Source organism: Dendropsophus ebraccatus, chromosome 9 (assembly GCF_027789765.1).
Source record: "Dendropsophus ebraccatus isolate aDenEbr1 chromosome 9, aDenEbr1.pat, whole genome shotgun sequence".
Classification (NCBI taxonomy): Eukaryota; Metazoa; Chordata; class Amphibia; order Anura; family Hylidae; genus Dendropsophus; species Dendropsophus ebraccatus.
In genome coordinates this window covers 83,015,518-83,030,983 of record NC_091462.1, presented here as the reverse complement: position 1 = coordinate 83,030,983, position 15,466 = coordinate 83,015,518, and the positions used below count along the sequence as shown (strand labels likewise).

Genomic DNA, 15,466 nt, shown 5'->3' with positions numbered 1-15,466 from the left:
GTTATGGAGGGAATGGGGAGTTATAAGCTCAAGTGCCAAGGAGGTAGTGGTGAGCTAAAGAATGCCTGCCTCCAAATTTTGGAGAAATCAATAGTACAGACGATTTTAAGAAACTTTGTAATTGGGTTTATTAGCTGAAAATGCAGTTTTATCATGAAAAAGCAGTTTGAAGCTCTCCCCCGCTGTCTTCATAGTTGTCTATGAAGAGGGGAGGGGTGGAGGGAGATGAGGCACCAAAAAAGGACAACAAAGTTAATTTACAGCTACATCACCAGGCTCTCTCCTCTGACAGTCAGCACTGACCTCTGAATACCAGCTTTCACACAGGTCCCACTGTGTAATCCTTTGTTCTCTGCTGCCAACTTATCTCCCTCCTCCCCTCTCCATATAACAGACAGGGCTTGACTGATGTAAAAGTCAAGATTTTCTTATAATGAGCGGAAAAGGAGTTGGGGGGGGGGGGGTTGTTTGGAGACCTGGGGAAATTCTTTTTGAATGCAGATAATGGCATATTTGCCTAATAAACCCAATTACAAAGTTTCTTAAAATTGCCTGGACTTCTGCAAAAAAAAAAAAAAAAAAAATAATAATTTAATAGTGTATCCGTAGGCTGTACTATAACAAAAGAAGAGACCAGGTGGACAATAGGTCACAGGATCGGAATACTAATACAGCCTTTGGGAGTGGTGACTAGGAATGAGAGAATTTACAGTAGGAACAAAGTAAAGCCAGCAGCCTGACGATCCGCTTCATTCCCACTGTAAATTCGCTCATCCCTAGCTGTGACCCTCACACCAGGGACAAGTCGGAGTTCCCCTGCTCGAGAATGTAATTCCCCCTTTAAAACTAGAGGAAGATAAAAATAAACATTTTATTCTCTACCAACCTGCAAATGATTTTATTTACAGTAAGAAAATCTGTATAAATTATTTTCCAAATATTTCAAATAAAAAAAAGTTCAGTCTGTTTTATTGTCCTTATTGTGGTCTAAGGTGACCGATCCTTCTGTAGTGCTGGTATCAGATGACCCCCCAGAAACTTCGGACCCATCAGAGCTTGGCCTGATTCCATCCTCAAGGTTATCGTGCTTTTCAGTCTCCAACTTCACTTGGTTTTTGGCTTCTAATGAAACCACTAGAAACTTGAGCAGCGCATTTTCTGCCAAAAGACTTTCAGAGGCGGCCACCAGCTCTTTGATCTTGTCGGCCATCGTGCCGGCCTCCTGGGCTTTCTGCTCATACAGTACCTGCAGTTGTTCCTTGTGGCCCTCCAGGGCTTTGTTGTGTTGTTCTAGTCTCTGTTTTTGCACTTTAAGGTCTTGTGCATCTTTCCTAGCTTCTGATATATGTTCTGCCAGCTGATCGTGAGCCTCATGTAAGACGTCAATTTCAGCTCGGAGTCTCTGAATCTCTTGTTCCAAGTAAGAGACCTGATTCTCTTTGTACTGGAGATAGTGCATTGGGCAGGAGGCTGGTGGGTCTACAGCAGTGGAAGGCAGGCTGGCATAGCTCAGAATGAATCTCAGAAGGTTTGGAACAGTGATCTGCTCATCTTCAGGATACTTTACACTCTTGTCTTTCCTGATAACATAGAAGGATATGGATAGTCATACGGTAAGCTCTGGGCTATGGGAGAGGCATAGGGAACAAGTAAGATTGCAGGTGGTGGGGGGTCCGTGCCCCCCGGTAATCTCGAGAAAGCTTTCTCCAGCGGCTCCATAAAGAATGAAAACAACAGAGTACAGCGCTCAGCTCTTTACAGTGGCTCCATAGAGAAAGAATAGAGCTGCAGATCACATGTACACAAAGGAGCCAGGGGCCAATCTGGAGATTATCAGGGGGTATGGGGGTCCGACCTCCCCCCCCCCCAATCTCTTGTTTGTTAGTTTTAGGGTATAAACACACACCGTATACGCAGCGTATTTACTGCTGCGATACGCAGCAGATACGCAGCATGTTAGATCTAAATAACTGAACACAGCATCAAATCTGCTGCATATACGGTGTGTGTGTTTGTACCCTTAATTTGGAATAGTCCTTTAATGTTCACAACAAACTAGCTAACCAGTTCCAAAGTGTCAGAAATCCTAATATCCAACCTCTAGGGCTATGTTCCCACATAGGGGGAGCGTTATCAAACAGCGTTATCAAACATGGTGTAAAGTGAAACTGGCTCTGTTGCCCCTAGCAACCAGATTCCAACTTTTATCCCTCTCAGACTCTTTGGAAAATGAAAGGTGGAATCTGATTGGTTGCTAGGGGCAACTGAGCCAGTTTCACTTTACACCATGTTTGATAAAGCTCCCCCATAGGGTTAATTAGAGGTAATTATCACTATTTTGTGGTGAATTGCGATTCCGTGATAATCACAACAAAAATAGCCCTATTTTACAGCAAACTGCGCAACTTGTGGCAAAACAGCTAATAATGTGTGAACACAGCAAAAGGGAAACTGGTAGCAAAGATGCTTATATCCGTGCTGCCAGTTTCTGTTTGCTGATCACAAATGCACGTTGCTGTGTGATCCGGCGTATTGCAGACAGTTACAGAGGTGGGTCTGAGACCCCCCACCCCTCCCCCAGAATGATTGACAGCCAGAGGAGGCTGTGGAGGCCTGAAGATACAGCAATGTCCAGTGAGTGGAGTGTCACATCAGCTGTCTCGGAAATGAAGCCTCTGCAGTCAGTAGAGGACACCGGAGACACTGCCAGTAGGACACAGGAAGAGTGTGGATAGAGAAGTACAGGAGATTTATTTTCTTCTATATGACTGCAGCTATATAGAAAATGTTTGTCTATGCCGGACAATACCTTTCATAGGTGCCACTCGTTTTATTCCTCATGAATTATCAGCTTACGTTTTATAACAATGCAGAGAAGGTGCTGTATGATTTAGAAAGTCAGAGTGTGGGTCACATGGTGTAACCAAAGAATCAGAAAGGAGCTGATCATTCAGGTATAAGAACATTAACCACCACACTCCAATCTACCTGATGTCATTGTGTAATGGGCCGCACATGACAGACTCCCCCAGCACACTGCTGACTATTTACAGCAATAAATCTGTATGTGCATAGGGGATTACAGCTGTATGCAGGGGAGTGGGCCAGGCACGTGTTCTGCTTGTCTATTTATAGTATAGAGGAAATAGGATAGCAAAGTTTACAGGGGAACCGTGGTTATAAGCAGAAGTACCCTCTATCTACCATGCTTCCTCTCACCACAACTAGTGATCTGTACGCCGTTCACCTTGCTATAAGAAGCAGAATCCCTGAATCCAAGGGGATCGAAGTGACACGGGTGTAGCCATGGAAACCCAGTCCCAGCGTTTCACGTATTTTTTTTTTTTAATCTCAAGCTGCTTAATGGTATATACTGAGGAGTTATGTTTACTGGATTGGTCCATTTCTATGGTCTCATCCATCTGTTACATAGGACAGGTTTAGGTTTCATCTTCCAATTTCAATGGAAAATGTTAATTTAATTAAAAAACGGTGGGTGCCTGCTGACAGATTCCCTTACTATGAGCTTTACAAAGCTATATTTCATGTATAGCTATAGAGATGGAGAGGCGGCACTGTTTGCCTGCTTCGCCCCATGCCATTTGAGCCCAGTACATCCATCAGGGAAAGCTGCGGAGTGTTGCTGCACATAGCCTCAGGTCAATGTGCTTGTTATTAGAGATTTCCTCTACATGCTGCAGTGTCACACCCAGCTCAGCACAACTACCGTTCAAGCCTGAAACTCTAAAATTTGCAAATGTCTTTGTGGTTTTGAATGACAAACGGATGATCTTCCTTCTTGTAAGAGGGTGATCTAAACAGAGCCAAAAAGCTGTGAGCAGAATAAGACACTAGCTTTATTTCTGTGCCAGAAAACACCTTCTCGTAGCCATTTTACCACTAAAATTTTGTTACAGAGGGAACGTTAGAACTAGCTTTTTCATATCAGTCCACAGATTTTGTATGGTATTAAAGGGGTTGTACACCCAAAAAAAAATTTCTTTCAGATCAACTGCTGCCATAAAGTGCCAGAGATTTGTAATTTACTTCTATTAAAAAATCTCCAGTACTTAACAGCTGCTGTGTGTCCTGCAGGAAGTGGTGTTTTTCTTTCCTGTTTGACACAGTGCTCTCTGTTGCCTCCTCTGTCCATGTCCAGAGCAGCAGCAAAACAACTTCCTGCTGGGCATACAGCAGCTGATAAGTACTGGAAGGCTTGAGCTTTTTTAATAGAAGTAAATTACAAATCTCTGGCACTTTATGGCAGCAGTTGATTTGAAAGAAAAAAATTTTTGGTGTACAACCCCTTTAAAGCCAAGGCTTTGTACTGGCCACGTATTTTCTGAAGCGCAGCTACAGGGTATACCTTTGTCAGCAAAACAGCTGCACAACATGATGTTGTCAGGTCATGCTTCTCATGAGTCACAAAGGCTCCATATGTACTGACCCATTTTACTAGCACCCTCAGGCTGCCAATGAAGCACTGGGAAGAGTGTGGAGGCAGTGTGAGGTGATTGGTTCCCTTTAACCCCTTAAGGACAGAGCCAATTTAGATTTTTGTGTTTTTGTTTTTTCCTCCTTGTGCTTAAAAGGCCATAGCAGGTAATAGACAACGTCCCGGGGGAGCGATCTCCGCCACTAGACATCAGGAAAGCGCTGGATCCGGTAATCGGATGCAGCTGTAAACTTTCATTTGCGGGCACGGCGATCGGACTGTGCCCGCTAATGGCCACGGTCCCGCTCTGAACCGCCGCGGTCCAGGGTGCCACGTGTAGCCCGGGACCGTGGCTAATTAAAGTTGACAGCTGCGCGCCCTGTTCTGAAGCCCCTTACCGACAACAGGGCGTAAATATACGACCTTTGTCGTTAAGGGGTTAAAGGAGAAGTCCAGCATTTGTTTGTTTTCTTTATTTTAAAATCCATCAGGGGTGGGGAAACAGCATAAAAAACAACTACTTACCTTCCCCGTGCCCACAAATCGCAGTGCCAGAAGGTCAGGATCCCCGCCAGAAGGCATTTTCCCCCAAGTTTTGATAAGGTCATGGCTTAGGGGTGCAGTGCAGGCACAGGGAGCGGTAAATATAAACTCTCTATTACATTACCCCGACCCCCTGCACGCAGTGAATATATGTTGCCCCACCGGACTTCTCCTTTAAGTAGCATATTTATAATATGACTCTATAGTGTATGAGCGATATCTCATGTTTCTTGTCACTCACCTGTTCTGAGGGAAGAACATAATAGTGGGGACACGGTCCACCATAAACTCCCAAGGGAGATCATTCTGTGCAATATTTATTCTGGAAAGAAAAGTCAAGTGAGAGATTATTCTACCACCATTATATCTTACATGATCCTATTCACTATCCCTCCTACCGTACAGTCTCAGGTGTGAGCAAAACAGAAAATTCTGTAAAGTTTTATCAAAAAAGGCTTCTTCCCTCAAGAGACAAAATTGTCCATATATCAGTAAGGCTGTAGTTACAGCAGCAGATAACGTTTATTTTATTTGTGGATGTGCAGCAAATATGGCAAAAATGACAACCACAGCAAAACCAAACAAACATCCATATCTCTAAGTAAGAGACATGATGGCCAAACTTTACCGCTATATGGGCATTTTTACACTTTTACATTTTTAACAGCACATATAACATTTTTATAGCCTGTTCCTTTTAGTGGAATGAATGACAAACATACTAGGTATACATGGGTGTCATGTGGCTGTTCCTATCTCAGTGAAAGGGTGACTACCCCATGGAAATCAATTCAAGCATGGGAGACAGAGGACACCGCTCCTATAGCTAAAACTTCCTGCTGTGTGTTAGGCCCAGAACATACATCAATAATATAGATCCACAAACCCAGATGGTAATCAGAATCATGGTCAGGCGAGGTCTTTCATCCATAATACAAATGAGTTTGTGGATCGCTATTACAGATGTGTGTGCTTTGAAGTTTGAAGAGCAGCTCCGGAGCATAGATTGATGTTACTAGTGCAAAACTGTGTAGAAACTGAACTGGCAAACTGGGGACCCAAAAGAGAAGAGGCCCATATCTCCCAGCCTGTCCGGTTCAACAATTTCTGGTACCCGGCTGGCCACCCCTTCATGTCATGCCTTTACATGCAGAGACCAGCAACTGGCTGTGTGGGCACTTCCTGCATATTAAGGCAGCAGTGGCGACCTGGCCACATTCACAACAGCAGGGGATCAGGCAGGAAACCTGTTACACTGAACATGCAGTTAGATCCATCAACAGCAGGTTTTAGAGCAGGAAGAGCAGAGCTGTTTTTTATATTTATATAGTTTTGTGGGAAAACATTCAGTATATAGTTAGTATTTTATCTGTTTATTAGTACTTAGGAGTCCACTGGGTAGTGTCACTATGACTGACAGCCTTCCATCGCTTAGGGCTAGACTTGCGGTTTATTCATTTAAATCTGTTTATTTGTCCTTGGGACTCCAGTGGGAAGTCTTACCCCATGACTGACAGCTCTCTTTAGGGACAATAGAGGAATGGCTGTCTATCAATCATTGTATGACTAAACTAAACTACTATGGCTGCTACACGTTGTGCTCAATCTTTTCCCGTCTGCTCAACTCCTCCCTATCCATAACATGCTGCCTGAAGAATAAACTGTAATTTTCATAGTGAGTTTTTTTAAGCCACCCTTAAACCTAATTGAATTTTTTTTTTAATGAGACAAAAACTATTTGGGTAGGTTCCTACATACTTGAAGGGTACCGGTCATGATGTCTCCTCACCTCATCGGTCTGCATTCCCTCCTGCTGCCTGAAGCTCAGGTAACTATAGATACGATCATGCCAGGTCGGTTCCGTGCATGAGCCCTATTGGATCCATTTGGAGCTCAGGCATGGACCTGACCCTGTGTGCCCGTATCCATAGTTACCTGACACTAAGTGGTGGAAGTGACTGCACGCCGATCAGGTGAGGAGACATCATGACAGGTAGCCTTGAATCCACTGCGGATTTAGTATTATTAATTGTTGATTGTACTTGGATGCAAAAATATACACCCTGAACAGCGATCAATATCTTTGGGATCACGAACAGATGTAATAGCAATTTATGACTGAAAAAGTTTATCAAAATGAACAACTGGTCTTGTTGCCCACAGCAACCAATCATAAAGCATGCTGCATATTTACCCATTACTTTAACATTTTCCTACATATTGTATGTGGTAATGTGTGGGTTTCACATTTTATTCTCTGTAAAGCAGAAAAACTGGTGTATATAAGCCAATGGTTAGATAGGGCTTCTCATCAGGATTCCAGACATGTCTTATCTCTCTAGTCCTTTCCAGTAGTGAGGTAGAAGCTTTTATGCGGATATCTAAATGAAGCTCAAGTGCCCAAAAGCTCAGGTAAGTCCAGCCCATGCCTTCTTTATATAGTGGCTGTCAGTCAATTGGGGGAGGTGATTGCAAGTGGGCACAGAGGCAGTGATAAAGAGGAAAGGTGGTGGACCATGCTGAGGAGCACCCCCTGGGCACTTCAGCCTCATTTACATATTAACAAAAAGTCCTTTCCAGTGCCAAGATATAATCCTACGAAGATAAAGGTACACCTGAAATCCTCATGAGAAGCCTTTCCACTACACACCTCCACCCACCCCTCATTTTAGATGTATAGCTACTCAGACAGAGGGGAGCTGGGGAAGTAAGGTAGGCTGAAAGCGCTGCAGTGACCAATGGCCATACGATGTTGCTGCAACTTTATGTGGCCATTCACTATGGCTGCAAAAACTGCTATACAGGACGCTCCCACCCCCTCTTCTTTAGAGGCTTATCATCTTAAATGACAGGAAGGCAGAAGTGGAGCAAAAGCAAGCAAGAAAAGCAATACCTTTCCTGCTCCTCTAAGTAGTTTGTTGGTCCGCAAGTACTTAAGAAATAAAATCTCATTATGCTTTGGGCAAAAAGACCAGAATCTATTTTCTAGTAATTCTCCACAATTTAGGTGCATCAGCCAGGCTACAAGAACCAACTGCAAGGTTAAGAGCCCATCTTCCTGCAAATATCCCCAATATCATTGCCAGGCTATGTTTATGTGACAGTACTATCTTACCTAGCTACAATGAGACTGTCTGTAGCCAATAGCTGCGTGAGTCGGATAAAAATATGATTCAGAGTGGCACAAAAACCACACCAGGTTGTATAGAACAGCAACAAAACATCCTGTCAAAGAGACAATTGTGGTTATACATGGTGTCATGACTCTAGATGATGAATACAGAAAAGTCCCCATACAGTCTATAAGGTCTATTACATGAAAGTCTTTGATATTATTTTCGAACGTAGCCGGTTTCTGGTTGGCCTGTTATACATGACACGCACTGCCCAACATAGAAGACTGGTGCAATTGTAATCCCACCAAGCGCCGGCTGACAGCATTCCTTTCATGACCTCATTCCTGGAACCAGAACATGTGAATGGCTCATTGAGCGGTGCCGCAGGGAAACACTGCCAGCCGGAGTATGAAGGGAGCTGGAGAAAATCAGGTTATTATGTAAAGAATGCAGGAGATAAGCCCGGCATTAGGAGCATTGTACTGACGCTAGAGGGGCACTGCTGTACACACAACACACACCATGACTGCACAGGCATAGAACACCTACCTTTCTGCTGTCCAACACAACCTCATGGAAAGTAGAAGTTGTAACTTCTGTGATGAGTTGGGGTCTTAGTGTGCTCAATGCAGGGTCACTGGCTAGATGCCTCCGCAGTGGACTGTAAACTCTGCTAAAGTTCTGGATAAAGACCTCTGAAAGGAAAATCAGTTTTGTGTAAGGGTAGCTTCACACGTACCGTATCGCAGCCTATTTTCTGCAACAGATCCGCAGCAGATTTGACTAAATGAATGAACACAGCATTAAATCTGCACCATCAAATCTGCAGCAGATTTTACAGTGCGGATTTGATGCTGTGATTATTCATTTAGTCAAATCTGCTGCGGATCTGTCGCAGAAAATAAGCTGCGATACGGTACGTGCGAAGCTACCCTAATATCGGGTTTGCATGCAGATTTCTATCAGAGTGCAACCTGGTAGCCCACACTTGGCGTGAATCTAAAATTCTGTTTGATTCCTAATATTCTGACATATCCACAGGAACGTTGCACTATAAAAATACATTTCCCTATAAAAAGTTGTATATATCTTGGCACCAATCATTTATTGGATGCAAAGATAGAACTGTGTTGTAATATGTGAAGCCAGCTTGTGTGCATATTATGGCTGCAGGTCTGATGGTCTGAATTGAAATGTGTCAATTTAGTTCAACAAACCAGCAGTCAGGCTAGGAAATGAATCTGTAATATGCCTGTGTAAAATTATAACACTTACTAAAAATAAAAAGTAACCTCCAGTGGATATGGCTAAAATAAGCATGTGCCATAAACCGTGATGCAACAAGTGGGATGGTGGTGCTGCTGAAAGCAAGATGCTAAAAACCTTGGGAGTGCAGTGAAGAGATTAACATCCAAGTGTTAAAGAGTACCTGTCATTAGAAAAAAAAAAACTTGACACGTCACAGGGACATGTCAAAACTTTTGATCATCAGGGCCTGAGTGTTCAGACTGTGACCGATCAGGAGAAGTCCACACACCGCGTGTTCCCTCCCAGCTCTGTGTTAGGTTACCTCAACAGCTGCATAATGCAAGTCTATGAAGCTGTCCAGGTCAGCGCTGTCATCTTCCCACCAGTCCTCCTGATCAGTCACAGTCTGAACAACTAAGACCCCGACCAATCAAAACTTTTGACAAGTCTGGCAAAAGTTTTTTTCTATTGACAGGTACTCCAAAGATGACACATTTATTATCTTCCCTGTCACTCTGTTTGTAGCCATTCCATTTATATACATTTTCTCCTAACTTTTTAACTTTAGTGTATTCTCTACGTGTAAAGGGAATGTTCACATATTCCGATGAGGAATACACATCAGAATTACAACAAAATAAGTGAAAACTGCGTGTAAGATGTATCCAGTTGTCCCATAAATTATGCTGAACTGCGACATGCATAGTTTCTGATGCAATGAATAAGTCACTTAGTCCATGCACAAAGCATGCTGGATCGCTAGGACACACTAAATGGGGTTAATCCATGTCAAAGGCAGCAGCAAGATCTGTCGCACAGAGTGAAATACACGTCAGAGATCCAGGAGTATGGCTCAGATTTCTGCTGTGTAGCTCACAGCTTATATTTCCTGATGGAAAAATAGGCCGTGTAAAGGCTGCAGTTTATGTTAGAGGTATACACTGGGATGATTTCCCAAAATATAGCCCTTATGTATGACCACTGTATGCCTATAAGCTCGCATGCTGAACAATAAATACAAGGTATACTTTATTACTAGATACATCTATATAAAAAGTGAAGCCTACTAGGTTATTCCATACATGAGAAAAAAAAAATATCCTAATAAATTTTTGCTCATTACAGGCTAAAAGGGTATTCCTTTGGTCCCTATCTGCTGAATGCAGGCCTATGAAGTCTGACATACTGCATGCTGGGAACTTTCTTGATATAAACAGAAATCTTGCCCTAAAACGCTTGGTGTCTTTGGCACTCTAGGTAACCAAGTATTGCTGTTTACTATAGCTAGTAAAGGTTATAATTTATACTATTCTTTTCAGTTATGGTTAAACATAGATAGTGATGTAAGCTTAATATTCTTATAGAAGTATGACTGAGCATACCTAATGTAGGTCCGATGAGGGGCTGGCTCTGGTCTATGATATAATGGATCTCTTCTTTCAGGTCAATGATAGCAGCAAACATCTTCTCCTGTCCAGAAGCTCCCAGTCTCTCAGCATACAACCAGGACAGATTAGAGTCCAGAAGATACATGTTTAAGGTCTTGTTGGTCCTGCACCTGAGGCCAGTGATACCGCCATTGTTCAAATGATAGCTGGAAGAGACTTGTCCCTTCTCCTCAATATGAGGCACTATATGTGACAATTTCTCATCAGGGACCTTCCCTTGGGAAGAAAGCACAAAGGATGCATTGTCATGGCTGGAGGCAGAAATGATCAATCCCCTGTGCACCGTCTGACAACATGCAGTATAGAAGAAATAGGGACTGTAGAAGCTGAGAAAGTTGCTGCATTCTCGCACAGTCGACATGAAGTTCAGGAAGAATTGTTCTTTGAGGTAGAAAGACTCTAAGGCTGCAGCGATGTCCACAAAGTTGCAGCGTGGTGCAGTGACTGTGCTCAGGGAGACGCCGCTGCTCTGATTCACACACAGCTCACACACGTTGTGGACCCGGGATAGGAGATGCCACTGAGGAAGGACGATGGTGTTACAGCAAGGGAATGGCTGCAGAGCTGTGAGTGATGGAGAGTCCAGATCTCCCTGCTCCTGAGGGGTCCTGTAGGGGCTCTGAGTGCAGCTGTTGTATTTCAGGGCAACTTCCATGATCTACAATACAGTTATTAAAAATCACGTCACATACTTGGGGTTAAGAGGGATGAAGGTCATTGTGTCTCTACTAGAGCTGTACCCATGACCAGTGATCCTTTCTGGTTTTATACAGATTTTCTTTGCTGTAATTCAACAGTACAGACAATACATGGCATTTATCATCATGATGTGCCAGCAAACCTAAAGTTCTGTCATGTGAGACAAGAGATGATAGCTGATGCCAGACTCTTCTAGCAGATTCTCTCTCCAAGAACAAGAGAAACAAGCAGTTGAAATCCAATACACCCAATCCTCCTCCTCCCCCCCCCACGTCATCTGTCAGGGGAGTCAGGAAGCCGCTATACATATCAAATTACAGGTGTCAAACTTGAATCCCTCCAGATGTTGCACAACTATAATTCCCATCATTCCTGGCTGTCCAGGCATGATGGGAATTGTAATTTTGCAACAGCTGGAGAGACAAAAGTTTGACTGTTCTGGCCAATATTTTCTAATGCGTATGACACCTTTCAGCTAGGGCTGGGTGATATGGCCAAAATATAAAGTCTCTTTTTTTAACATTACGGACAATTCTCTATCTATATATTTTTTTTTTATTAATCTCCTGCAAGTCACCTCTGATACTATTGTAATGCTGTTTGAGAAACTGTATTGCTTCACACAGTAACAGTGCCCCTAGATAAGCAGTAATGCCCAATATGTGCCTCTAAATAGTAGACAAGCCCTATATAGTTAGGCCCCTCTGTACCTCTATATAGTAGTTGGGTCCTTTGTAGCTCCTCCCCCCCCCCCCCCCCCCCAGAAATAGTATCTCCTATGTACCTCTCCCTCTTGTGGATAGCCCACCTAGTAGTCCACCCCCCTGTAGAAAGGCCCAATCCTCCAGTAGGCAGCCTCAGAACAGAGGTCAGAAGTCATCAGTGCAGGAACCAAAAGGGGTAAAGACCAGAACACAGGACATTTGTGCCTTATCGGCTCCTGCACCAATAACCTTCATGCTGAGGCTGCCGGCAAGTTGCAGGACTCTGGTGCGCAGATTAGTCAGTGCAGGAAGCCAGTAAGGCAGAAATGTCCTGTGTTCTGGTCTTTAACCCTTGCAGTGCTGCAGCATGTAAGTGATGCAGTGCTTATTACTGTGTCAGTTATATGCTGCAGCACACAGAGGGTTAAAGAGCAGCCACAACAATCATGTGTTATCAGCTACTGCACTGAAGACACAGCCCTGCACATTTTTTCTTTCCAAACAACGCAATGCAAAAAGCAAATCTGCAATGAAATCGTCACCCAGGGTAAATTAATCAAATGACTTGCCTAGCTATTAAAATTCAGGACAGGTTAGAATAAAAACACCCTTTGTCAGACAGATGCTTGTCCTGGTGGTAGAGGCCATTAACTCTGTATATGTTAGTACACTCTTTCGGGTCTGCTTGGTCACAGCCAAAAAAAAGCATTTTATGCTTTTTTTTTTTCTTTAATGTAAAACATACATAACTCTGGTGGACCCATTATAAGTGAAGGAGATACATTACACGACAGGTGAATCATCATACCAATAGGTTCAGTACATCACACCCTGAATAAAAATAAGCAGCAATTTCACAAGGATATTGTACATTTCAACAGCACTTGTATGGCTTATGTGCATGTTATGTAAAAGAGTATGGGGTGAGGGGTGACAAACTACACACACAAAACACACACCACTCAATCCAGACGCTCACATGAGCTGATAAACAAGTTGTGTAACCGCGCTGTACATGATGCTTCAAAGCTGACAAAGGATTCTGCAACCCTAACAAAATGCCTTGCACGCCTTTGGGAACAAAGGAAAGTTGTTTGTAATGGGGGTCACAACATGCTCAGCTATATAGATGTATTACAGATGGAGAATTTTACTGAACTAACTAGGGTTAGACCAGAAAGGATGACCAAGGTTGTCTCACCCCGACAAGGTCCCATTAAAAGCAAGCTACCCTGGCGGTAAGCGCACTACAGTGGAATTGTAATGTTATACGGCACTGACATTGAACATGCAGTCCGATCGGTGGGCATCATGCTACAGACTTGGGGAAGTTTGAACAATTGCTATCCACACTTGTGGAAAATGGTGCAGTAGAACTGAATTTGTTCATGATAATCTCCGTTCATTCCGAGGTTAGGCATCCAGTGGGCAGTCCTCAACTGACTGACAGCCAATTCTGCATGTATACTACAAGGAAGGCTGTCAGTTACTAGTGTGACTGCCCACTTGACTCCTAATTCCACAAGGAGGAGGTCCATTTAAATAAAGGTCATGTTTTATTGAACGTTTCCCACAAACCTATGGGACTACATGTTCTACGATAGGTTCCCTTTAGGTAATGTGACCACAGAAGGAGACCCCTTCCCATCTCTCAGCAGCATTCAGGATTAGAAGCTTCTAGGGACCACCTGTGTAACATCAATGTACCCTAGGGGTCCATGTAGACAGATAGTATAAAAGTTGCTAACAGTATGGGGACACTGAAAAAGCATAGTTATACAGACCTTTATATACCAGTAAAACGTTTCAGAGCATTGGTTTGAAGAATTATTTGGATGCAATTCAAACAAATGATTGCTGAGAATATACTAACTAGCTGGAAGCTGGCAGCCAACGTGTACCAACCTCATCCAGCAGTGGCTGCTCCTCGGCTAGTGGGTTGAATGGGATGAACATAAAGAGAGCCGGGCCTTTCTTCAGCTCATTGTTAAGCAGAAGGCTTTTACCACCATGAGGACGGATCCAGTGCAGCAGGATCTCACGATTATCTAATGCCCACTTGCAAATGTTGGCAGCCGTGAAATTCATCTCATGATTTGGGTACACCTGGCAGTAAAGAACATAAGAAGCATTGATATATACACAAATCTCCAGAGATTTAGGTACTGTGCTTACACACCACAAAGGAACAAGTTATCTACAAGAATTAACACTTCTATGCAAAGCATATATGACACACAATACAAGTAGTAGGGGGAGGCGATGGAAGTGAGTAACACTATATGGGATTGGTTTCTGATCTATACCTACTGACACATATGGGGCTGAGACAGATTTTTCATAAAGACTTTGCAAAAACTTAGGTCTATAAATATTTGGACAGATATAGCAGTTTAGGCACTTGTTCTGTACATTACCACAATGAATTTTGAACAAAACATTTTAGATGCAGTTAAAAGTTCGGACTTTGAGCTTTAATTCACTGGGTTGAACAAAATAATTGCATAAAAATGTGAGGAACTAAAGCCTTTCCTATACACATCCCTTCATTTCAGGGGCTCAAAAGTAAATGGAAAAATTAAAATTAATGTTAATTACTAGTACTTGGCTGAAACCCCTTTGTTGGCAGTGACTGGCTGACGTCTTGAACTCATGGACATCACCAGACTCCGTGTTTCCTCCAGTTAGTGCTCAGCCAGGCTTTTACTGCAGTGGTTTTATTTACGGTTTGTTTTCGGGTCTTTCCGTCTCTAGACTAGTCTTAAATAAGTGAAATGCTGCTCAGTTGGGTTGACATCAGGTGACTGACTAATGCTGCATTAACACGGAACGATTAACGATCACATTTGAGCGATAATCGGCTCATGTAAACACAGCGAACGATCAAGCGACAAGCGAGAAATCGTTCATCTTTCTACATGTTCTCAAATCGTCGTTGGTCGTTCGCTAAAAATTCGCAGATCGCTTCGTGTAAACAGTTTTTCACAGATTCACCCTACAGTATGTGTGTGATAGGCTTAAAGCGTAACTATAATTTCAGTAGCCAAAAAATGAAATTTCTCAAATAAAAAGCCCATGTGTTACCCTTTAAAAAGAGCCCTAAACTGCGTTGATAGTGTGTGTGCTCGCTGAGATATCCCCAGTCGTTTGGCTCAGAAGAATAAATGAATTTTTCTTCTGGCTGCATAAAAGTGGGCGTGGCCTATCCCTCATCTCCCTGGCTGTGTCCCTCCATTCACTGAGCAGCACCTCAGCAGATGTATCACACATAGC

General features: G+C 43.1%; 1 protein-coding gene across 1 annotated transcript in view; it reads right to left on the bottom strand.

Annotated features, from left to right (window-relative positions):
• Window positions 1-621: 621 nt before the first annotated feature.
• The window catches only part of TXNDC11 (thioredoxin domain containing 11), a 41,427-nt gene continuing 26,582 nt past the window's right edge, over window positions 622-15,466 (bottom strand). Inside the window, exons 7-12 of the mRNA XM_069983724.1 lie at window positions 14,099-14,299; window positions 10,725-11,448; window positions 8,644-8,789; window positions 8,094-8,203; window positions 5,220-5,300; window positions 622-1,580 (exon numbers count right to left, since the gene is read on the bottom strand). Coding sequence (XP_069839825.1) covers window positions 959-1,580; window positions 5,220-5,300; window positions 8,094-8,203; window positions 8,644-8,789; window positions 10,725-11,448; window positions 14,099-14,299 — 1,884 coding nt within the window. The 3' untranslated portion in view covers window positions 622-958. The remainder of the gene's footprint in view (window positions 1,581-5,219; window positions 5,301-8,093; window positions 8,204-8,643; window positions 8,790-10,724; window positions 11,449-14,098; window positions 14,300-15,466) is intronic.